The sequence below is a fragment of the Helobdella robusta genome (assembly GCF_000326865.2).
Source record: "Helobdella robusta unplaced genomic scaffold HELROscaffold_72, whole genome shotgun sequence".
NCBI lineage: Eukaryota > Metazoa > Annelida > Clitellata > Rhynchobdellida > Glossiphoniidae > Helobdella > Helobdella robusta.
Window position 1 is genome coordinate 534,263 of NW_008705409.1, and position 23,731 is coordinate 557,993.

The following is a 23,731-nucleotide window of genomic DNA, read 5'->3' on the forward strand; positions in this document are numbered from 1 at the left end:
AAACCTTTATACCGGCTGATTAACTACCATGCAATAAAAAGTAACTACGGTTAGCATGACGTCATTTTCTCCAACGATTTCGCAACGATATACCCATCCTATTTTATAAATTTTATTTGATGTTTTTTTAATTTGGTCACAATTATCATCATATCATCATCATCGATATCGCAATGAAATCAAATTGAAAATTTTTCAAATTTTTGAAAAAAGTATTTCTTGATTTTATGGTACTACTATGGATAAGATATTGTTTGATACTACACGGATAAGATACTGTTTGATACTTATAACTAGTGATTGAATTATTTTAGATTAGGTAATCACAAAATCCACCTTAAATTATTTTAAAAGTTAATGTAAACCTTAACTGGTGCTTAATTTCAAAGTTTAATAGTAGCAAAAAATAGTGCAACCGCATGCGGCAGACGATTTCATATTTCATTTTTTAAAATGGTTTTTAATTAGTTTTATGATTCTTATCTGAAGTGTTAGGTCAGTTGCTATTTTACTTTTTACTTTCATTTTAATCAAATTTTATGACCACTAGCATAGGCATTGCATATACATATAGATAGATAGATAAAAGAATTATTTATAGATATAATTATAATTATTAATAATTAGAATATATTTTGTATTATACTAAATATATGTATGTATTATATATAATATACGTATGCCGTATATTACAATTATACCCTGACTACAATACCACATCCCACATGAGACTCTCTGGAAAAGAATAAGTTATTGATAAATTTAATAAATTGTTATTCATTTAGTTTAGTTTTTTTTAGTCAGATTCTATCTAGAATAGATGTTGTAAATGTAAATCTATTCTTGAATGTTCAAATTCAAAAATTAGTATTAGGAATTTATTGAATTAAAAATCAATTCATTAACATTCTTAAAGTTAGCAGAGATGAGTTTATCAAAGTTTGGAGATGCAGCAAGTCGGCTGAAGATCACAAAAACTGGTGTTGTCTGTGGAGTTGTCGGACTTTCATTGGCCGGATGTCTTCTGCACAAATCCGGAGTTGATGTTAAGAAGATTATCTATCAGGTGGTCGCTGTCAATTCAAAACCAATCACAACCAGTAACAAATCAAACCAGAGCTCATCAAGCTTGGCAGACACAACTCAGCAAACACAGATAAACCAAAAAACTAAAAATATCAATAAACGTTTTTACACCCAATTGAAAAAATTACTGAAGATTGTTATACCCAGCCTCCAATCAAAAGAATTTTTTGTTCTTATCTGCCATACTCTTACACTAGTGTTGAGAACATACTTGTCTGTTGTGGTAGCTCGACTTGATGGCTACATTGTTCGTTCCATAGTTAGAAAAGATGGTGGCCAGTTTGCCATGTCACTAATCAGGTGGCTGCTGATTGCTGTTCCTGCAACTTTTGTCAACAGTCTCATTCGCTTCCTGGAAAGAAAGGTGGCCCTGATGTTTAGAACGAGATTGGTCATGTATGCGTATGCACTCTATTTCAAAGATCAAACTTATTACAGGCTGGTATAATTGTCTCACATGATGGCAGTGATGAATGCATTTGTGGTTTTGACGATAGCAGTTTTAATGATTCATTTGTTCATCACTCTCATCACCCTTATTGAGTCATCTCCATCCGACACTAACCACCACAAAATCAGGGTGAGCAATTTAGACAGTCGACTGACAAATGTGGATCAGAGGCTGACGGACGACATCACATCATTCACTTCATCACTGGCACATCTCTACTCACACCTCACCAAACCGATTTTGGATGTTGTTGTCATGTGCTTAACTCTCTACCACACTGCTAAACAAGTTGGGGCCAACATTGGGTTTGATGCTGTTATTGTTTTGTCTTTATTGCTTTAATTCCTTTATTATTTTAACTTGACCAACAAATTAAATTTAGACTGACGAAATTAATTAATTAATTAATTAATGATTGTCACATAAGCGCATCAACGTTGCTGGGCGGCACAGTCTTGTATGCAACTGCATTCGTCCTCAGAAAGATTTCACCAAAGTTTGGTCATTTGGTTGGAGTTGAAGCAGATAAGAAAGGTAGATGAATGGAGGGATGGTGAATAAATGAATGAATACAAGAATAAATGAGCGAATGGATGAATGAACAAATAAATGAATGAGTGAGCTGATGGATGTACTGATGAATGAATATACATTGAAAAATAGGATTGTTGAGGTCTGCCCATTCACGAATCATCACAAATGCTGAAGAGATTGCATTCTATTCTGGTCACAAGGTTCATTCATTCATTCATTCATTCATTGCTTTATTCATTTACACTTACGCTGTCATATATACATACAAACTCTACATACACTCATACAAACAAACAAACATAAAAACATACACGCATACAAACAGCCTGAAGAGAAGCAGTTGAAAGGATCATACAATGAACTTCTGAAGCAAATGAATGTTATCTGCTGGAAGAAGTCTGCATTCCTCCATTATTATCAATGAATAAGAATAATATTTAAAAAATATATTTAAAACAATAATGAATAATGACCTGGTTATGACATTAAACTGACCCTCACTGCCTTGTGAGTGATGTTGGTTCATCAAAGGCTAGGCCCACCGCTTATAACTGTGGTTGCGTAAGGAAGGGCGTCCTGCGTAAAAATTAGCCAAATAAATTACTTATGATGGAATGGCGTCGAGGGGTATTTCGGTTTCATCATAGGTAGCCAAACGGCAACCCCGATCTCGGGGAAAATGTCGTCTAAACGTGTGTTGTTGTAATAATGACGTATTGAAAACAATAATGACTCATGCGCTAACAAGAGAGCAACATCAACAACAGCAACAAAACCATCACGAATGCAACAAGCAGATTGTGGTATGTACAGATGGAGCAGTTCCTCATGAAATATCTCTGGAGTGCTTGCGGCCTACTCATGATCACCATCCCCATCATCAACGCCAACGAACATATTGGTGTCAAAACCGATGGTCAGATAATGATGACGAGGATCTCGATGATGATGGTGATGATGAGGAGAATCTCGATGATGATGATGATGATGTTGTTGGTGGTGGTGGTGCTGGTGAATTTAAAATTTGATACTCTGTATGAAAATTATTCTCTTGTGTTGCTCTAGGGAAAGTTTTTTCAGACGAGTCGATAGCTGAGAAGGAAGACAGCGTGAGTAACAGGACCCAACTCTTCACTACATCTCGTTCACTGCTACTCTCATTGGCGGATGCTTTCGAAAGAATGATGTCGTCATATAAAGAGGTTCATCTGGTTGGACAGGAGATATGATGGACGTGTTTGATTGGTTGATATCTGTGAGGATTTTGTTTGATTGGCTGAATTGTACGCTGCTTTTATTTAATAATTTAATTTTAGGTAATAAGCAGGCACAGATTATCACACACACGCACGCACATACATACACGCACGCACACACGCACGCACGCTACAAACTACCAGATCACAGAACTGGCAGGATATACGCACAGAGTTGCATACATGTTTGAAGTATTTGAAGATGTGAATAAGGGGAGATATGTTGTTGGCTCCTCCAACATGCCACCATCAGCAGCAGCAACATCAATGATTGTTGCCCCAACATCTCAACAGGCCCTCAACAATGCTGCCAACAAATCCCAACAACATCATCAACAACAACAACACAAAGCCATCAACAAATCATGCTTTATTGGAGTTGATTATAATAGAAGAGGTTACTACTTTTTATCCCTTCATTTTGCCGCTCTTTCATTCATTTTAATTTTCATCCCATCTTATCGTCGTCATCCTCGCCATCACACAGGACTCATCTTAGAAACCGACCACAACATTTCATTGGAGGATGTTGCCATTGTCACTCCGACTGGAGATGTCGTTGTTAGGGGTCTGTCCTTCAAGGTGGTCAGCGGATGATGATGTGATGTGATGCGATGTGGTGATGAGAATGAAGATGACAATAACTTATTCAGCTAGGAACCTGACTGCAATACACAACAAACAACAGACACAAGTTCACACAACAACAACACAACACAACAACACACATGTAGTTGGAATCGAACATGCACCTCTTGATAACTGGCCCAAATGGATGTGGCAAGAGTTCGTTGTTTCGAATTCTCAGTGGGCTTTGGCCGGTTTACGAGGGTCTCGTGTGCAAGCCCCCACCCAGAACCATGTTCTATATTCCTCAGAGGTAGGTTGGTCTTCTGTCATCAATGATTGCCAGAGCTACAAAAATTCTTACAGCAACTTAGTCACCATTGCAAATACAAACAAACAACAACATCACCAACAAGAATCATTACAGCCACACAGCCATCACTGCAAACACAAGCAACAACGTCGCCAACAACAAGAACAGGCCCTACATGACGAATGGAACACTGAGGGATCAAATAATCTACCCTGATGATGTTGATGATATGACGATGAAGGCAGTGAATGATGGTCACCTCGCCAATATACTCAACTTGGTCAGTCTCTCACATCTTCTCGATAGAAGTGATAGTGAGTTTTTGTTCGTATGGCTCGCACTTCATGTGTGTGTGTGAGTGTGTGTGTTTTTGCCTAATTATCATCATCCTCTTTGCATGCACAAGGATGGGATGCGGTCTGTGATTGGAAGGATGTCTTGTCAGGTGGTGAGAAGCAGAAAATAGGGATGGCTAGAATATTCTATCATAAGTACGTATCTGAGCGCCTGCTTATGACGATATGACGAATGTGATGATGTCCAACTGACCTACCTTTTGATGATGTGACCAACTCCTTCGCTGCAGGCCGCAGTTTGCCTTGCTGGACGAGTGCACAAGCGCCATCTCAATTGATGTTGAGGGGCTAATATATCAGGCTATCAAAGACAGCAACATCACATTACTTACTATCACTCATCGACCATCTCTTTGGTTACCTTAAAAAAAATTCATTTGTTGCAGTTTTAAATTTAATTTATAAAAAGTTGATATGAAAAAGTTTTCAGATGTTTATATTTTTTTATGAGATGTTTCTAAAACTAACAACCAGGAAATTCCACACTGACGTGTTGCAGTTTGATGGCATGGGAGGCTGGAAGTTTGAGAAGTTGGATAACGAAAGCAGGCTGACACTCAATGATGAAAAAGTGAAACTAGAACGTCAACTTTCTGGAATCCCGCAAGCCGAGAAGAGGCTGAGAGAACTGTGTCTTCTGCTTGGTCAGGAGTCAGAAATTCTCAAAGAAAGTGAAAATGCAAGCGAACTGATGAAAAAAAACAATAACGATGATGACGTCGACGATGACGAAGTCGATGAAGATGATTACACTGAAATAGCAAGAGATTCTACACTAGTAAACGAAGATGATGACGATGATGGTGATGACGACGTTGACGATGTTGACGATATTTAATTAAACTTTAAAATTAAAGAACTAAAATGTATTCGTCATTGTTGCAGTATTGTATTTTATTGCATTTGTATAAATGAAACAAACACGGATGACTTATGCAAGTTTGAGGAGTTGAATGACGAAAGCAGGCTGACACTGAATGATGAGAAAGTGGAATTATGACGTTAAGCGTTATAACGAACATTGACGACTTTAATATACATATAATTTATGTAACTATATAATTTTTAGTTTACATATATTGATGACGTACGCAAGTTTAATCGTTAAATGAACACAGACTGACATAGACTAGACATATATATATATATATATACACAAGTGCTAATTTTACCTCACTTACATACATAATCAATCATTCCAACATTTACTCGACTTAATCTGTTACTGCTCGTCTGAAATTTGCCATCGCCAGCTTCGCAAACTCTTTCGCGTTTAAGCCTATTTATTCTTCTCAAAACTACCGCGCAGTTCATATTTTATATGTAACGATTACTCACGCACGCTATCTGTTACTATCTCAACCTATCTGTTTCTTTGAACCTGCAAACATGACAACAATCGAGCATTCATATATATATGTCTGTTTTGTCTTTTAATAGATAAACTAAATTTTTAAACTTCATTTTTAGGCTGAACTTAACTACTGTTTACTTTATTACATAAAATAATGTATTCAAGCGACAAATAAAAGAATACAGGAGCATTACATACAACAATCAACAGCCATGATTTCTAATTTGTTAAACCTTTTGTTTTTCAATTTAAATTTACTTTCAAAGTTTGCTCATTTCCTAATAAGAGTGGTGACTCACTGTGGCTGGCTGGTTTCTTAAACATACATGAGCTTTCGTCTCACAAAGTAAAGTAATTGTACGGGAGCAATTATCAGTAATTTTATAATGCACTTCCAACGCACGCACTTTAGTCATTTCATTAACTTTCATGAATGTACAGGTGCAATAAACAAAAAATTATAACAAATTCTCTATAAGATGAATTGGTAATATATACAGACCGCAAACACGCGTGAAATCAATTTATGATACTAAAAATAAATAAAAGTCAAATGTCAATTTTCGCTAGCAGAGTCTTTTAAATTATATTCAATGCCAAAATTTTTCAATTTTTCGATCCTTTTTTTGTTTTTCAGCTTCAGTTTAGCTTTTGATTTTTTAGCTGCTGATAGTGAAGTTGGCGCTATATTGTGCTTCTTAATGGCAAGCAGGTGGCCGATCGGCTTCTTGAAGGATTGATTGCCTCGTCGAAATGTCAAAGGATGTACTTCTTCTCTGGGAATGTACTTGCCTGATAAAAAATAAAGATTAAAAAGAAATAAGCAGCCTAACATTTACCACACTTTTACTTTAGTATGATCTAAAAATATAACGTTAGCCAATAGTTTAGAATGAAATGAAAACTAACACATGACTCGACGTCTGAACATTAGATAATCCTTCATTGCATCAGACACGATCCTAGCCACCTCATCATTCTCAAACTCCACAAAAGCAGAGCCTTTACTTCTGCCTGTCTAATTTTGATTCATTAATTATTAACTTCTAGTCGCCTGAGTACAGATACCAAATTTATTTTAATCTTCTAAAAATCAGGAAAAGTATGATAAATAAGCAGCAATCCAAATAATGAAAATAAAAGAAGTCAATTTACTTTATTGCTTCTAAGAAGCCTTAACTTTGTGACCTCTCCGAACTGTTCAAAGTATTTTTTCATTTGGGGTTCATAAAAGCCATGGGGAATGTGTCTAACCAAAATCACACCCCTGTTGTCTGGACTTGCAACTTTTTTCATTGATTTGCTTTTACTATTCTGTTTAAAAATTAATTTTAAATTAAAAAAAAACAAACATTGAAAACTGCATTTTACATTTTTAATAGCTAATCATTAAATAATTTTTAAAAATATACACATAAACATAATGTCATAATATAATATCAAGATTTTTATCTTTTCTATTTTTATAAAAAAAAAATCTATAAAATAAGGTTAAGTCAAAAAATAGGAGTTTCTTTTCGACACATAGTCACATAACATATTAAACTAAAACTTACATAATAATTTTACATTTACAACTTACTTTAGAAGAGCTTTTAGTTTAGCACAAACATACTACTCTTACTATACTGTCCACGTGGGTGTTTAGTTACACACTCAAGCGATTTTAGCAGATTTTAAAAAATAAAATAAGATAAATCAAGATTCTACAGAAAAAAAAATTAGTAACCTTTTTACGATGTTTTAATTTTTCTTCTAAATTTTGTTTACGTTCGTTTTTATTATCAACTAAATTGACCTTTTCCTCGCTGGATCCTTCGGAGGCCATTTTGACGCAAAAGTGAGTAAAAGAAATACAGAAAAGAGATGTAATGATGTAGTGAAATAAATTAGTAACAAAGGTTTTGGCGCATTTTAGACACGTTTGACAAAAATCAATTTTTAATTTTAAACCCTTATTTAATTTGAAACCATAACTATTACTATTATTTATTTTTTGAGATGTGTTACTCAACACAAATACATACACACACAATACATTAAGCAACTATACTAGGTAAGTTAGGGAGGTATAATATTAATCGTAGGTTGTATAGATAGAAAACATACCACATTAATGTAGTTGAATAGGTCGGCAGCGTAAGTTTTATCTATTTTTCTATACTTTCTTGCATTTGCATTACACACGCAATACAGAAACAAACGTAATACAAACATATACAAAAGTATACAACCAAATACCGACCGACAAAACATACAAAATTATACAATCAAATACAAACTGCATACATACAGGCACCCGGGCCAATACGCATTGCACATTATTTTCGCATTGCTTGAATTTTTGCTTCTAGAATTTTAGGGGTTGTTCAAATTTTATCTTAATTTTTTGGGTGGTTAACATTTTCATTTGTTCACTATTTATTTATTTATTTGTTTCGATGGGTGTGTGGGTTTTAGAGCTCTATCGACATCTGCCAACGTGTGATAACTGAATACGAACTGACAGACCTCCTCTTGTTATTCCCTTGAGTTGGAGTGTGTTTGCTAGTTATGTTCCTGTTAAAATTAGTTTACTAATGCGAATAACACTTGGAAACGATGAAAACAATTTAAACATTCACTCTAAGTGCATCACGACATATCCATCATAATGGCTTTTTGGACAATTGAATATCTAAGACATAAACACATTATTAATATAGACATGAAACTGACAAAACATTCACAACATTATGTGTTGTGTTCCAATTCCCGAATAAAGTACATTAAAGTAAGATTCCTGCCGACCGAAATTAAAAAAACCATCGGCTTTCTGCTGGCTCACAAAACATTACGGAGATGTCTGCCAGACGAACAACTGTAGACCATGTTCAGCTGCTGTGAGTTGTCAACTTCCATCACGACTATAACTTCGTTCAGTGAAGTTGATCGTCGGCTGAAAAATTATTCATTCATTAAATCGCCTATTGAATGAAGGTCGATATAAAACTTATTACCAAATGTAAACGATTGCGACGACCAATATGACCATGAAGAACAAACCAACTGATGCAACCCCCACGGTCCAACCATTTGCTAGAACCACCTCCTCGTCCGAATATTGTGTTGAGAAGTTGGCTTAAATATTTTTTTGGAGATTTATAAATTAAAACTTTTAACGAACTCTGCCAAATTTAAAATAATATCCAACCTAGTGCATGTAGAAGATTATGATCAAGAAATCTGCTGGAGTCGTCAAACTGACTCCCTGCCCTCCATGCATCATCTTTTACTTTGCTAACTGTTGGTCCTGCACAGGGAACCAGTAGGAAGTGGCGTTGAGGGTTCCTGGCCGAATGATGACTTGCAGGGGCGTGCCCCCTCCTCAGACATGCGCACCCGCCGCTCTGCAGACACGTCGAGTTGGCAGATTCACAATTCATCGAGCATTCTCGGTAGTCGGATGATGGCTTCCAGGACGGCGAGCATCCACCTGTTCAAAATCGTTGCAACATTCATCCTCATGGAAACATCGCCAGCGAGTTATGCGTGTAGCAGAGATTTAACTTGTCTTAAACAGTTGCAACCTTGAACTTGTCGACCTTTCTCGTCTACGCACGTGATGCTCCTTCTAAGCCCCTCCCATCTGCCGACGGACCAATAGAAGCGAGGGCTGCGTTGGCACGTTGTTCTGTCAACGATGCATAATCTGGTCTCCATTGTGACCACACGTCTGCACGCACTGTCGTCATGAACATCATCGCTGTTGGCTGACGGGGGGCCAACCCTCACGACGGCCCTGTACCTGGCCTGTGTGCCGTCTGTCGCAATGTTCAGTCGGTCGTATTTAGTTGCTTGAAAATTTAGTGAATTTGTAATACTAAAAATTGAACCACACATCTTTTCATAGGCTGATTTGACTTAGTGCAAGTCACGTGACAAGAACTCCATGACGACCATCGGCCAACTAGACACTCGGTTGGACAAGGAACGTAACATTCTCTGTAAAGCTTCACGTTCATTTGTTGGTCGATTGATTGAATCATTTTCATTGGTTGTTTGGTTGGCCAATTGAATTTTTTGGAAATAATAGAGTTATCTTCATTTAATTTTGTATTTAGCAATTCATTTATAATTTCGATGTTTAACAGTGGAATTTAATTAAAAATTATGACCATAAATGAAAATGGCAGATGAATTAAATGGATGGCAAACTGACAAAACAAATCAAAGCGATACATCAAATCAAAAAAATTTAAACAACGAATGAGAAATATTTTACTTTCAACCCGTAAGGCAAATGATTAAGAGAGCATAATTGTTGATCAACTTCTTTATAAAACCCCACCCCACCATCACCGCCATCTTCATCATCGTCGGTTTTTAGTTGCAAACATTTGAACTTCAACTTTTGGTGGCCGTAACCGCACGTGTGTTTCTGAATGAGGTCACCATTATTAACGCTCAGTCGTATTATATGCGATGAGTTTGAAATTAAAAGATTGGAAAGGAAAGCACAAGTTCCTTCAATACTGGACACTAACATGCACTGAGCAGGCGGCATAGCTGACTGGCATCCAGCGAAAACATTCCTCGTAACTGCAGACCATCCTCTCGTGCAAATTCAACGGACAGTCACTTCCGCCATTGTCTGACTTCAATAAAATTTCACGGCTCCTGCTTCTGTAACCTTCATGTCATCAATCATTAATGATTACTTAAGTCATTCTTTCATTCGTTCACTCAATCATTCTTTATTTTATTATTAGCTTATGAAGAACTTTGTTAAAAAAACTCAAGTGTCGAGTGTTTAAATAGATTGCAAATACTTGGTTAACGTTCAGCGTTTGAATAGTACTCAAGTAACAAATACATTAGATATTTAAAATGCCGTCTAGTAGAAGTCATTCAAAAATATTTTAAATACAGTGCAGTCTCCAGTCAGTTAAATTTACACTGTTAATTTATGAAGTTTACGTGCTCAATAAACGGATGATAAAATTTTTAATTTTTGTAAAGTATGTAAGGGGATTAAATAGAGTTAATATATTGTTAAAACAAATCGTTGGCCACCGACCAAGGCCACAAGTTTGGGAGCAAGTGGACCAGACCGACCACTGCGACAACACGCAATCGACCGCACATCCAACTCTACATGGCTCTGATTGTTCTGATTCAAAATGATTTGTGAAGTTGCTGCTTCTGCTGCTGCCATGTTGTCTTTCGTGCTGGTGTGGCGTCAGTAAAGATGGTGAATGAGAGGATGATGATGAGAAATGGTGGTGATGGTGGGGGAAGGGCAACAACTTGAACAACAGCAACATCAACAACAACAACACCACCAACAACAACAACACCTACAACAACAACACCTGTCTCTTACAGAACTTCATAGCAACTACTTTTTGAGATTTTGCCACCCTACATTCGGCCACCCTCCACCTTCTCCCAACGCCACACTCGTATTCGTTCGTTACGCCTTCGATGACGTCAGTGAACATGATGCACCGCCCCCACGACGACCAGGCGAGCACGTGTGGCTGGCAGACGAGCTGCTGATGAAGCTGGCACGATCTCATCTCGTGGAGAGCTGGGCAGGGCAAGTTGTTGCTGTTGCGAAGGATCGCTCGATATCGATGTTGTTGCAGTTGTTGAGTGTTGTTGTTGTTGGTGACGTTGTTGTTGTTGTTGCTGTAACCACAATCCTGTTAGAGATGTCATTCCAAATTTTAAAATAAAAATTGATCGTCTGAAGAAACTTGAACTAAATAAATAAAGAAAATCAATGAAAGAATACATTGAATATCAACAACAACACAACAACAACATCAATAACAACAACACAACAACAACCATCAAACACTGTGGACTGGACCAGGCTGACCACTGGCTGACAATACACTGATGGTGACAGGCAATGTTGCATGAGATGGACTGATGAGGTTTCATTCTTTCATCGCACATGCTTTCATTTACTTGCTCACTCGCTCCATCAGAGTTCACTTTTAAACATCTGCAAAATTAAAAACAATCGTTTGTGGAAGAAAATTGATAAAGTATCAAATGTTAATGACAAATCGAACAGCAACGATAATTGAAATATATTCCTATTGGCTGAACCTGACAATCCTCGTTTGGAAGCCCTCACCGCATTGGTCCAGTTTAAACTCCATGGCAGCTGATTGGACGACAGGTGAACAAATGTTCCAATCGTCAGTCCACCACTGATATTGATCACACGACACCTGGCATGGCTGCTTTTCAACTTCCTGATTTCAAATCAAATACAAACATGCTCCATCGTCACCGACATCCTCATACCAGCATCACAACATCACCTCATTTTTTTCCACCACAGGGCAGACCCTTCCCCCGTCCAGCCCCCCTTCATACAGGTGCCTCCTCCTCGTCATTTGGCCGATGCCGCAGCGTTGCTTGGGTTGGCAGGCGGTCCAGGTGGTCCAGTTGCTCATAAAACAATCCCGCTTACATGACATCAAACAAATGTCCACTTTCAAGAGAGAGGTTGCTGCTCGGCCGTTTGTCGCAAGGCGTGGGATGAAGATGGAGGTGATGATGAAGATGAAGATGGAGGTGATGGTAAAGATGAAGATGGAGGTGATGATGAAGATGATGAAGATGGAGGTGATGATGAAGATGATGAAGATGGAGGTGATGATGAAGATGATGATGGAGGTGATGATGAAGATGATGAAGATGGAGGTGATGATGAAGATGATGAAGATGGAGGTGATGCTGTAGTAAGAAATTATATTACTTACATGCATTGCCGCAAGAAGCAGGGTGCATGTTGAGGCCAGTGTGGTTGCAGACCTGAGCACGATAATTACTACCAACACCGCAATATTCTTTTGACGGCATCATCTCTCCCATGCCAGAGGAATGCTTCTTTCCAATTGAATGATTTTGCCAAACGAGGTCATTTAAAATGCAGTCAGCTGATTGGCCGATTGCTTTAACGATCCCGTGCCTGCATAGATTGCAACGTTTTGATTGGATGAAGGAATGGCGTTCGTTGCCACCAATGCATGTGCTTCCGTGATTGGCGGACACGTTGTAGCCTGGTAATGGACAATAAAAATTACTACCTAAACACTGCTCGTTCATTCATTTTCCTTCTTTCTTTCAAGAATATGGAACTATAAATTTTTTCAATTATTATGGATGACGTATAGAAATGAATTTGATTGGTGAAACAACAATCACGTGACCTTCCAGTGTTCTTCTTCTCCACCTAACCCCATTGCATCTCTTGGAACACAGACTCCAAGCTGACCAATGAGAAAAGAGGCACTCCTGTCGGCACGGTACGTAACATTTTTCCAACCAATCAGGCTTGAACTTGTCAATGGCTGAACAGTATTCAACTGGTTTATATTCTTGATTCGTCCAATCATAGCAGAATACATCTTTATGAAAAATAAAATTTAAAGATCAATTATTTGATCTGAATTTTAAACGATTAATAAAATAGGATTCCTCAAAAGAATCATTTAACATATTAGCGAAAATTCTGAAGGCAGGCGGCTGAGCGAACTGTCTGCACTAACTTCTTCTCCTCACAGCCGTTCCACATTTGACCTGGTTTGATGGAAACAGGCACTGACTCCACTCGCCCACCCCCCATTTAAAAATGGTGCACGTCGGAAGGGCACTGCACGGCCTCTGCTCCTGCAAATGAGGACAGTTCACTCCGAAACCAGAGGGGGGGATCAAAATAAACCTCTCCCTTTTTTGATGACCGAATTTCGTTTCGTTTCCTGATAAAAAAAATGTTCTTAAATATTTTATGGTAGAATCATTTAAATGGCTGCGTTAAATATTTTAATAGAGGATGAACGTTCTGAGATGAATATGATGAACATGCACCCACCTACCCACCCACCGTGCAAACACGTGACCGAACATTTGGACCAATGGGAAAAGAGTGTGACGACGCAATCGACATTGGCACATCGTACAACACATTGTCTCCTGCTCGATGGTTTATGTTCAGAGGAACATCTGCGTGTCGGATCATCATTTGGTTAACAAAATGTCTTTCAAAAAATCTTTCCAACAGAATTTGAGAGGTGGTGGTGCAAAATGTTAAATCTAACTTTCTGTTGTGCATTTTTGAGCCGTTGACTTGCACGCATGCGACCTGCCTGTGTTGCATGCCTGCATTCCTGCACGTTCCATCTTCATCTTTCTTCTCCAGCTGGTTGATCGGCGTGCAAACACTCCAATTGCTGGTTTGCCATTGATAAATGGGTGCATCGTGGGCGGGGCACATATCTTTGTCAACGACCAATCGCAAGCTAGTACATTCCATGCCCCCTTTTTTAAGGAACAAAAATTTAGAAAATAAATAACACATATATGAAAAAGAAATTAGCCGGCTAACCAGGAGCTGAGGTCGCCAAAATTTCTTTGTACCTGCTTCTGTGCGTGCTCTGTTTGTAGGTGGAGTCGTAAAAATTTGATGACCAACATTCTGACCAATGAGACCACGAAGATATTATGCAATCTAGGTCACATGGCACAACACAACTTTCCACTTGGCTCGGTCTGGGCAGATTTGAACAGTTGCCTGCTTGAACGACAACCTGCTTGATCATCGTATTCGATTGGATAAGCGTGTTAGTTGCATCCAATTATACACGTGTGCATGCGTGGTTAAAAGATACCAAAGGGAGAATTTCCTCATCACATTAATCATCACCTCATTATGCTACGAGAAATAAGAATAAACTCCACAAACCCCCTTCCTATCGACGCACAGGACTTCAAGACTTCGATCACCAACACCGCAAGTGACGTTCTTCCCGGTGTTTCCACCACTTTCACCGCCACCATCACCACCTTCACCACTGCCAGCATCAACTGCGTATCTGGAACTGATCATGCAAGGACTTCTATTAGATACCATCCAATGAAAGCAGCTGAAATGAGGACAAGATTGTGATTGGGAGAGAGAGGAACATTCCTGGCCCTGATTGGATGCTTGTTGCATGATTGACCGAGTTCTTGTTCGAGTCATCATTGTTGGCGGAGCTAATTTTTTTTAATTTATTAAAATTACGTGTTAATAATAAAAATCACTGCCAACCATCATCTTCATCGTTCATCACCATCTTCCCAAAATTTGAAAGTTCAACTCACAGTTGACCCTGCATGTTGCACCATCGCTACCACCACCACCATCAGCGTCTTCATCGGCGTCGCAACGAGACCAGGGGGACCACTGGCTGAGAATGCAGTTACGCTGGCAAGGCAGGGAGCAGTTGCGGACGTAGAGAGGGGGCATGTGGCGACACCGCCTGTCTTCTACTGGTGTCTTGTCTGCCAGATTGGTTGGTGGTATGTTTCACGTAGACCTCTTTATTATTTTACTGTTTATTTGCCGCACCCGATCCATTCATAGCGGATTATATTATATAATTTAAATGAAGTTCAATGAGCGCGAAATGGGTGGTGGTTGTTGATCGTACCGTCGGTTTGAATGCAAATGATGGTTCTGTTTTGAATGCCGACACAGTTCTTTCTTCTTCTCGCACCAACGTCATGCTGCCCTGACATTGTCCTGACATCATGCTGCACTCCATACAATCCATGATGAGAGGTCCTGGAGGGACTGGCCTCTGCACAAACGGACCAGCTGCCTGCTATCCACTGGTATCTGCAAATCGTTTCAATCATTTTCGCCTTACGTTTCGTTTCAAACGCCGGCACGTCTGAGTGCTGAGTGCTGAGTGCTGCCCGATTCATTGTTGCGAACTACCTTCAGTGCCCTTGCAATCAGTAACTTCTTAATTTCTATTGCGTTACTAGCAAATTGACTAATTATTTCAATTTAAAACACTTTTAAAAAATTTGTGTCATAAATTGTAAGCATCATCGTAAATAATAGAACTATCAATTTTAAAATAATATTTATATGAAAAGTTGAATTAATGTTACTTGTCACAACTGTCGTCATCGTCATCATCATCCTTATCATCATCATCATCCTTATCTTCTTTTTCTTCTTCATAAACTTTTTTATTTTTGTGGCGGTGCTTAAAAAACTTGTTCCCATTCAAGAGCATGAGACTGCCGATGAACTGATCAACACTGTGATAGTTAAATATGTCATCCATTAGGTCATCAGCATCATCGTTACTAGCGTTATTATTATTATTGTTGTTGTTGTTGCGATAGAGTTTGTTGTAGTGGAAGTGATGTTGTTGCAGCAGCATTTTGAAGTAACTCGAGTCCTTATATGTGGACCACGGCCCGAGTACCGCACCACCATCATCGTCGTCGTCTCCATCGTCATCATCCCCTTCTTCATCAATTCCGTCGTCATCTTCATCATTGTTTGAGGCGACTTTCTCGAAATCATCTTGAAAGTTTTATTATCATCCTCATCATAAGCACGTCAATTAGTGGCACAACGTTCACAATAGGTAAAAAATAATAAGCAACCGACCAGCAATGTTTTGCCCCAGCTTCATAGCACAGAACTCAACTCTGGCTGGTTCGACAACATCAAGAGCATTTGTGGCTGGCCTGTTGTTGTTGTTGATGATGTTGTTGATGGTGATGATGTTGATGATGTTGTTGTTGTTGATGATGTTGATGATGTTGTTGTTGTTGATGGTGATGATGTTGATGATGTTGTTGTTGTTGATGGTGATGATGTTGATGATGTTGTTGTTGTTGATGGTGATGATGTTGATGATGTTGTTGTTGTTGATGGTGATGATGTTGATGATGTTGTTGTTGTTGATGGTGATGATGTTGATGATGTTGTTGTTGTTGATGGTGATGATAGTTTTGCAACAACGATGATGATGATGACCTCTATAACCAACTAACCTTCCTTCCCCACCTATGTACTCCACAGTCCGCCATCTTTTGCCTAACTTGTCGTCATGTCTGAGGGCGAAACTGTTTGTTGGTTATGGTGGGGTCGTTTGAGGACGGAGTTGTTAACAACAATACTCAAATATTCTATCGCTAATACCAATGTCGATACCGACTTTAAAAATATTCCAACACCGAAAGTCATATTTGAAAGTGTTGCCGGCTCTACGGATACTTTTGTATTTTTTAAACATTGCGCAGTAGAGGCAAAGTAAATGTTTAGAAAGAGACAGACGTAGGACAGCAAAACTTAACATTCAGTCTCAAAGCTGCCACATAAAAATTTGAAAATGAAATTAATCATTATTGAAAATGGTTGAAACTCAAACGTATTCACATCAAGTTTCAAACCGATACATATCGATTATAGCAATACTTTGATATTAAAAACCTTGTTTGAGAATGATGATGATGGTGATGATGAGGATGATGTAGATGGTGTTGATGGTTGGCTGGGTGAGTGATGACGTCATTATTATTTTTTGGCGGTGCGTCCAGACTGCACGGCGACCAGGGTCCCACCCTGAAGAGGTACTTACGTCTTGCCCCTCGTCTTTTGCCTTCCCCTTCGTTAAAAAGTTCAACATTTGTTTGTTTTATACAAGTGATTACTTTAAGTTATTGAGTGTTTGTTTGGTTGGCAAACTTAACAAACAGGTTGTATGTTGAAATCATTATTCAATAATCATATCTTTACACATAAGAGGTCATTTTAATGTACAATTGATATAGGCAAGACTAAAGAAAATTAGCAAGTTTGACTGACTGCCACAAAACATAAAATTTCTAAACTGTTAACTGAACATCTGAATTTTTAGCAGGTGCAAAATTGTTAATTTGTGATGGTAAGCAAGCATTCATCTCCAAACCTTTGTCGTTGTTGTTGTTGTAGCTGTTGTCGTTGTTATTGTTGCCAATGTTTTTGTTGTTATTATTGTTGTTGTTGTTATTATTGTTGTTGTTGTTATTATTATTATTGTTGTTGTTGGGCGGTCTGCTGCTGATGCCTTTCATTTCCACCATAGCCACCTGGCCACATGACGACGACGACCACGACGATGATGTTAACGATGATGATGACGATGATGATGATGATGATGAAAACTTTGGTAATGATGGTTGTTTTAGCAGTGTTAGTGACGATGACATATAATAAAGTTTCCGCCTCCTAACCAGAGTATCGCATTTCGACAAGAGTTTTTGGGCTCTATCATCGTCATCACCATCATCATCAGTGACATCATCATCATCATCATCATCATCAGTACCACTACTGTGTTTACGCTGGTTATAACTACCACCATATTTAGATTCATCATCATCATCATCGTTGTTATCACCCTCATCACCTTCTTCTTCGTCGTTAGCGCTGTTTGAGCGCTTAGGTTGAGATGAATTAACATCATCGTTCTTCCTTGCTCCAACATTTTCATTACCAGTTTTGTGGTCATCGTCAACATCACCATCTTTCCTGTAATCATCACCACCATCCTCATCACCATCATCATCCTCATCACCACCACCACCATCATCGAGGCACTCCCAGGGTCCAAAATTTCCAACCACACAAACGGTGGAATCGTCGAGAACGCAGGCCCGCTCGTTGATTGGAGGCGGCTTCAAATCACGTGATCGACATTTTTCATCATCACCATCATCACTGTTGTTATTGTTCCTTTCTTTCAGTGACGTCACAGTGATGTAGCTGCTTGGCAGCCATTTTAAATGCAGACGATCGTTCCTGGGAGAGCGCCCATCTCTGCTGGGGCAAGTGAGTCTGCAGGCCACATCACGTGACTGCCGACCAACGATGTTGTTGTCGTCGTTGTTGTTGTTGTCGTTGGTTCCCATGAAAAATGAGTTAAAGGAGTTTGTGCTGGTTGTTGTTGCGGACAGCGGTTGGCATGGTGACCAGGATGAGATGGACCAGCGGAAGTAGGGGGAGTGGGGTTGGATAGGGAGGAGGCTGGAAGTCATCTTCATCGCATCTCCTCCTTTTTCTGCTGCTGCTGCTGTTGGTTCAACGTTGGTTTTCCGTGAGTTCAATTTCTCGTGTTTATATTTCTTCATTCATGTATTTTATGTTGGATGGATTCGTGTTAATGCGGCATTGAATTGCGAGCATAATGTTCGTTCTATCTGTCTACATCGCTTTCGTCATATTTATATTATTGTTAATAATATTAATACAAATAAAAAATAATATAATAATAATAATAATTATTATTATTATTATTAATGATGTTGTCGTCACTATTATCGTATCGGTTATTGTCACTTAATATTTATGGATATTATCGCTCGGCGACATTGTTGAAATGGCGAGGCGGAGAGGTTTGCGCAAACAATGGGAAGCATTTATTTGAAGCTTTTCATCATGGCGCCCAACAATGAACATGCACACCGAGACATTCAGCAGCAACAACAGCAGCAACCACAGCAGCTACAACAACAACAGCAACAGCAACATTAACAGCAACAACAACAACAACATTAACATCAACAACAACAGCATTAGCAGCAACAACAACAGCAACTACAGCAGCAACGACTACAACCACAGCAGCTACAACAACAACAACAACAACGACACGTCAATCGCATACAACAATGAAATACTACGGAATGATAAGATGACGACTAACGAACAATAACGACGATGATGATACAACAGTAACGTACAACAACATCACACAAAACCATCTAAAAATCTGGAAGAACAGTTTGATGTTTATTATTATCAAATTATATCATGTCTAAAAGATTATCATTTATAGATATAATAACATTTTTATCATTTCTAATAAAAATATTTATATTTTAATATTAATAATCACAGACTTTAATGTAAATTTTCTATCAGTTGGGCGAGCGGTTCTCATTGTTTTGTTATTTTCGCCAGAAGTTTTTTGATTTTGTTGTCGCGGCTGTTGTTGTTGCTGTTCATCTTATTATCGTTAACTTGTTGTTTTTTCAAACTCAACTTTTCCATCATTATTATCATCATCATTTTCAATATGGCCAACCAATATCAATTGAATTTTTATTTTTAATTTCAAACCGGGTGTAACTTGGATGACATGGCGGAGGTCATCTGACCATTGCGACCCTGAGATGATCAAAAATACAAAAACAATAACAAACATATTATAATGATGCTTACTGCAGATACAACATCAATAAGCATAGATAAAATAACATCAATAATAGATACATTAACAAAGAACGAAGATATTGAAACTGACCCCTTCCATATCAATATCTTCATCTCATTTTACTGTTTAACTCTTAGATCTTAGTTTATCCGATGTCTTTCTCTTCTCGTGTGACCTTAGCTTATTAAGATTTTTTTTTAATTTCCTGTTGTGACGTCAGCAAAGACGATCACGTGATGCATATCGAGGTGCTCATTAAATGGTGCTTGCATTGTGCTTGGAAAACAAAGAATTCAATAACATCGTCAGAGTTTAATAAGTAACTTTTTACCTGCTGTGCCTGCGTGTGTGTGTGTGCGTGTGCGTCCGTGTGTGTGTGTGTGTTTATACGTGCAAGTTAATTTCCCGATTAGTTTGTTCTTCTGGCCAGCTCCACAGATGCCCTGATCATCACGCCTCAACCCTTCCAATGTTCATCGCAGTCCTCCATAGCACCGACATTACTGGCCCCATCAACTTTTCCGTTGTGCGTGTTTGTCTTTATTGTCATTCCCATATCATCATCATCATCATCATCATCATCATCATCATCATCATCATCATCATCATCATCATCATCATCGTCATCATCATCATCATCATCGTCGTCGTCGTCGTAATGGCCACAAAAGAACAAATGACCGAGTCAGATTTAATTGTCCGACTGTGATTAACAAGGATTAAACGAAGATGCATATGATCTCTCTCTCTCTCTCTCTCTCTCTCTCTCTTTTTCTCTTTCTTTCTCTTTCTCTCTCTTTTTTTCTTTTTGTTTTTCTTCCTCTTTCAGTCTTTTTTTTCCTTCCGTTCTCTCATTCTGAATTTTTCCGTTTGTCATTTTTTCTTAATATTTCTCTCCTTTTTTTCTTATTTATTATTAATTTTTCATTTGCAAATCAATCAGTCGATCGATCGATTCATCCCTTTGTCATTCATTCATTCATTAATTCATTCATTAATTCATTCATTAATTCATTCATTTATTCATTCGTTCGTTCATTCGTTCATTCGTTCGTTCGTTCATTCGTTCATTCATTCATTCATTCATTCATCTGCACGTTCTTCCAGTCATGCCTATATTAGCAAACAGATAGATGAATGACATGCTAAATGCCGCGCTGATTTCATACTGCCTTATCGTATCTCTACTAATAGCAGTTAGTCTGGGATTTAAGGCCACCTAAGACGACGACGACGACGATGATGATGATCGTCGTCATCATCATCATCATTCTTACCATCATTACTATCATCATTGTCATCATTCTCCTGGCCATCATCATCATCATCGCAATTGAAACAGTTTTAAGGAAATTATTGTTTCAAAAATTCATAACACAATCAGCACGAACTTTTGCGGAGTAAGTATGAATCTCTCTCTTTCTCACTCATTTTTTCTTTCCCTCTTTCTCTCTCTTTCTTCCTCTCTTTTTCTCTCTCTCGCTTTCTTTCTTTTTCTCTCTCTCTCTCTCTCTCTAGATGTTTGTGTGTGTGTTTAATTATATATGTACGTGTGTCTAAAATTGTATTTGTATGTGTGAGCGCTACTAATTGCATGCGTCTTTTCGATTATTTGTCAGGTCTAGTAAAACAGAGAACTAAGAATGACATTTGTATGAATCATACTCTGTAACTTTAACCCAACGACAACAACAAACAACATCAACAACAGAAGAACAACAGAAGAACAACAACGACAACAGAGCAACAACAGAACAAGAGACCACTTAGAATTCGTCACGCATCGTACGAATGCACAGGTCCGTGTCCGCATCTGCTAATGAACTCATGAGTGATGATATGTTGATGTGTCTATGTCTGTCTATGTATATGTGTGATGTATCTGTATATGTGTTCTTTTTCCTCTTTCTTTAGCTCTATTTCACTCTCTCTCTCACTTAATATTAATTATTTTCGTAATCCAGATCGTCATATTCATGTTCAAGTTTCCACCAAACGAAAATTTCACCACCCATTCATTTCGCATATCAGAGAAGCTTTGAAACAACAACATCCTCCTCAACATCATCAACAATAACAACGACATCATCGCCAACAACAACAACATCAAAAACGTCACAACAAATTCATTAACAACAACACCAACAACAAAAGTTTTACCTTCATTATTTATTCTTCTAGTGATCAACATTTGACAACAAAATGACGTCACCATTAACAACAACGTACTCGTCATGGTTGTTGTTGTTGTTGTTGTTGTTGTTGTTGTTCACGTGCCTCCTTTGTTGCTAAAATGTTTTCGTTGTTGTTACTGTAGTTTAATTAGCAACGTTTTAAAACTGCGACCTTTCGAGAAGTTTTGAAATTTGATTTTGGAATGGAGATTCTGATTCTGAAAATATATTAAACACGTTGTTAATGTTGTTGTTGTTATTGATGATGTTGATGTGTTTGTTAATGTTGTTGTTGTTGATGATGATGTTGCTGTTAATGTTGTTGTTGATGATGTTGTTGTTGATGTTGTTGTTAATTTTAAATGCCTCATAAATTTTATTAATTTCAATGATTTGTGGCATAAGCGAAACAACACAAAATGATGGAATGATAAATTATCTCTTCACGCTCCACTGCCTAACCGACGTGTCACGTGTTTGTGGGAATGAATGAATGAATGGATGAACGGATTAAAAAAATAATTAAGTTAAAATGGCCGTATTCCATTACAAAATTTGTTAAATTCAATAAAAATGATAAAGATGATGATGATGATGACGACCAATGATGATAATTTAAGAAAAAAAACTAACTTTCCTACTTGCTAGTCGATAACAATTAAATCATTTAATCCACAGCTTCCCATCATCGTCATCATCATGTCAAAATACAATTGCAACAATTAAAATTTTACTATATTTTGTTATTAACGTATTATTTTATTGTTAATATAGATTAGTAATATTTATTTATTAATGTGCAAAATTGATTTTATTAAATTGATGTTGTTGTTGCTGCTGTTGATGTTGTTAATGTTGTTGTTGTTGATGTTGTTGATGTTGAGAATGCTGTTGATGTTGTAGGATAGAACAATTGAAGCAACCACAACATCTGCTAAGGAAGGGGGCGATATTAAAGACATTTAAATTTTCTTCGCTTTCTCTTTGTTTATGTATCTATGTTCTTGTTATTGCAATGTCTACTTCTTTTTATGCCCTATCTCTCCTCTCTCTCTCTCTCTCTCTCTCTCTCTCTCTCTCTTTCTCTCCTTGTTTATATATATATATATAATACGTACATACAAGCGTATGTATATATATATTTATAAATATTATATCAGTTGAGATATTGCATACATTTTATATTAGATTCAATATACATAAAAACCTTTTTTAATCGTCATCATCGTCAGCATCGTCATCAACACCATCATCATCACTACCATCATCATCATCAGCATCTACATCATCGTCGTCGTCGTCATCTTCCTCACGAACGGAGAGCACTTAATAATAAAATTGCGAATGAGTGAGGCAATGCGAGCGGATGAACGTAAAAATCCGATCAACAAAAGTGTGGTGGTGTCGTTCATTCATTCGTTCATTCATTCGTTCATTCATTCGTTCATTCATTCGTTCATTCATTCGTTCATTCATTCGTTCATTCATTCGTTCATTCATTCGTTCATTCATTCGTTCATTCATTCGTTCATTCATTCGTTCATTCATTCGTTCATTCATTCGTTCATTCATTCGTTCATTCATTCGTTCAT

The 23,731-nt window shown here is 37.8% G+C and overlaps 6 protein-coding genes across 6 annotated transcripts in view; 1 reads left to right on the forward strand and 5 right to left on the reverse strand.

The window, feature by feature from the left end:
• Nucleotides 1-429: 429 nt before the first annotated feature.
• On the forward strand, nucleotides 430-6,235 carry HELRODRAFT_194295 (hypothetical protein). The gene is made up of 15 exons (XM_009031340.1): nucleotides 430-495; nucleotides 917-1,524; nucleotides 1,666-1,842; nucleotides 1,965-2,071; nucleotides 2,201-2,271; nucleotides 2,397-2,467; nucleotides 2,869-2,987; nucleotides 3,137-3,273; nucleotides 3,472-3,724; nucleotides 3,815-3,912; nucleotides 4,062-4,207; nucleotides 4,376-4,521; nucleotides 4,614-4,698; nucleotides 4,794-4,919; nucleotides 5,038-6,235. The coding sequence occupies exons 2-15, from the start codon at nucleotides 926-928 to the stop codon at nucleotides 5,399-5,401; spliced, it is 2,499 nt and encodes an 832-aa protein (XP_009029588.1). The 5' UTR covers nucleotides 430-495; nucleotides 917-925; the 3' UTR covers nucleotides 5,402-6,235.
• A 586-nt stretch (nucleotides 6,236-6,821) lies between these two features.
• HELRODRAFT_89594 (hypothetical protein) lies at nucleotides 6,822-7,225 on the reverse strand (the record flags this gene model as incomplete). The annotated part of the gene is made up of 2 exons (XM_009031288.1): nucleotides 6,822-6,935; nucleotides 7,073-7,225. Coding segments are annotated over 2 exons (267 nt in total), but the record flags the coding sequence as incomplete, so codon positions are not given.
• A 1,148-nt stretch (nucleotides 7,226-8,373) lies between these two features.
• HELRODRAFT_181554 (hypothetical protein) lies at nucleotides 8,374-15,670 on the reverse strand (the record flags this gene model as incomplete). The annotated part of the gene is made up of 22 exons (XM_009031341.1): nucleotides 8,374-8,444; nucleotides 8,776-8,855; nucleotides 8,917-9,037; nucleotides 9,111-9,392; nucleotides 9,487-9,720; nucleotides 9,798-9,909; nucleotides 10,182-10,337; nucleotides 10,444-10,589; nucleotides 10,977-11,127; nucleotides 11,272-11,604; nucleotides 11,753-11,912; nucleotides 12,020-12,168; nucleotides 12,265-12,428; nucleotides 12,682-12,981; nucleotides 13,132-13,329; nucleotides 13,471-13,680; nucleotides 13,794-13,924; nucleotides 14,020-14,239; nucleotides 14,307-14,508; nucleotides 14,664-14,956; nucleotides 15,065-15,244; nucleotides 15,394-15,670. 22 exons carry the CDS (start codon nucleotides 15,668-15,670, stop codon nucleotides 8,374-8,376), a joined length of 4,170 nt encoding a protein of 1,389 aa, XP_009029589.1.
• A 188-nt stretch (nucleotides 15,671-15,858) lies between these two features.
• HELRODRAFT_181555 (hypothetical protein) lies at nucleotides 15,859-16,955 on the reverse strand (the record flags this gene model as incomplete). The annotated part of the gene is made up of 4 exons (XM_009031342.1): nucleotides 15,859-16,286; nucleotides 16,374-16,453; nucleotides 16,763-16,834; nucleotides 16,927-16,955. 4 exons carry the CDS (start codon nucleotides 16,953-16,955, stop codon nucleotides 15,859-15,861), a joined length of 609 nt encoding a protein of 202 aa, XP_009029590.1.
• A 641-nt stretch (nucleotides 16,956-17,596) lies between these two features.
• On the reverse strand, nucleotides 17,597-18,787 carry HELRODRAFT_181556 (hypothetical protein; the record flags this gene model as incomplete). Its single annotated transcript, XM_009031343.1, has 2 exons — nucleotides 17,597-17,679; nucleotides 18,160-18,787. The coding sequence occupies 2 exons, from the start codon at nucleotides 18,785-18,787 to the stop codon at nucleotides 17,597-17,599; spliced, it is 711 nt and encodes a 236-aa protein (XP_009029591.1).
• Nucleotides 18,788-21,052: 2,265 nt separating this feature from the next.
• The window catches only part of HELRODRAFT_181557 (hypothetical protein), a gene marked incomplete at both ends in the record, with an annotated part of 4,378 nt that continues 1,699 nt past the window's right edge, over nucleotides 21,053-23,731 (reverse strand). Inside the window, one exon of the mRNA XM_009031344.1 lies at nucleotides 21,053-21,184. Within this exon, the coding sequence (XP_009029592.1) occupies nucleotides 21,053-21,184 (132 nt within the window). The remainder of the gene's footprint in view (nucleotides 21,185-23,731) is intronic.

Excerpts from the sequence above, each read along its gene's own strand:
- HELRODRAFT_194295 (XM_009031340.1), top strand. The coding sequence starts at position 926 with ATGAGTTTATCAAAGTTTGGAGATGCAGCAAGTCGGCTGAAGATCACA. Across the intron at positions 1,525-1,665 it reads AAAGATCAAACTTATTACAG|GGTGAGCAATTTAGACAGTC; the intron begins GCTGGTATAATT and ends CCACAAAATCAG. Across the intron at positions 3,274-3,471 it reads TGATGTCGTCATATAAAGAG|ATCACAGAACTGGCAGGATA; the intron begins GTTCATCTGGTT and ends ACAAACTACCAG.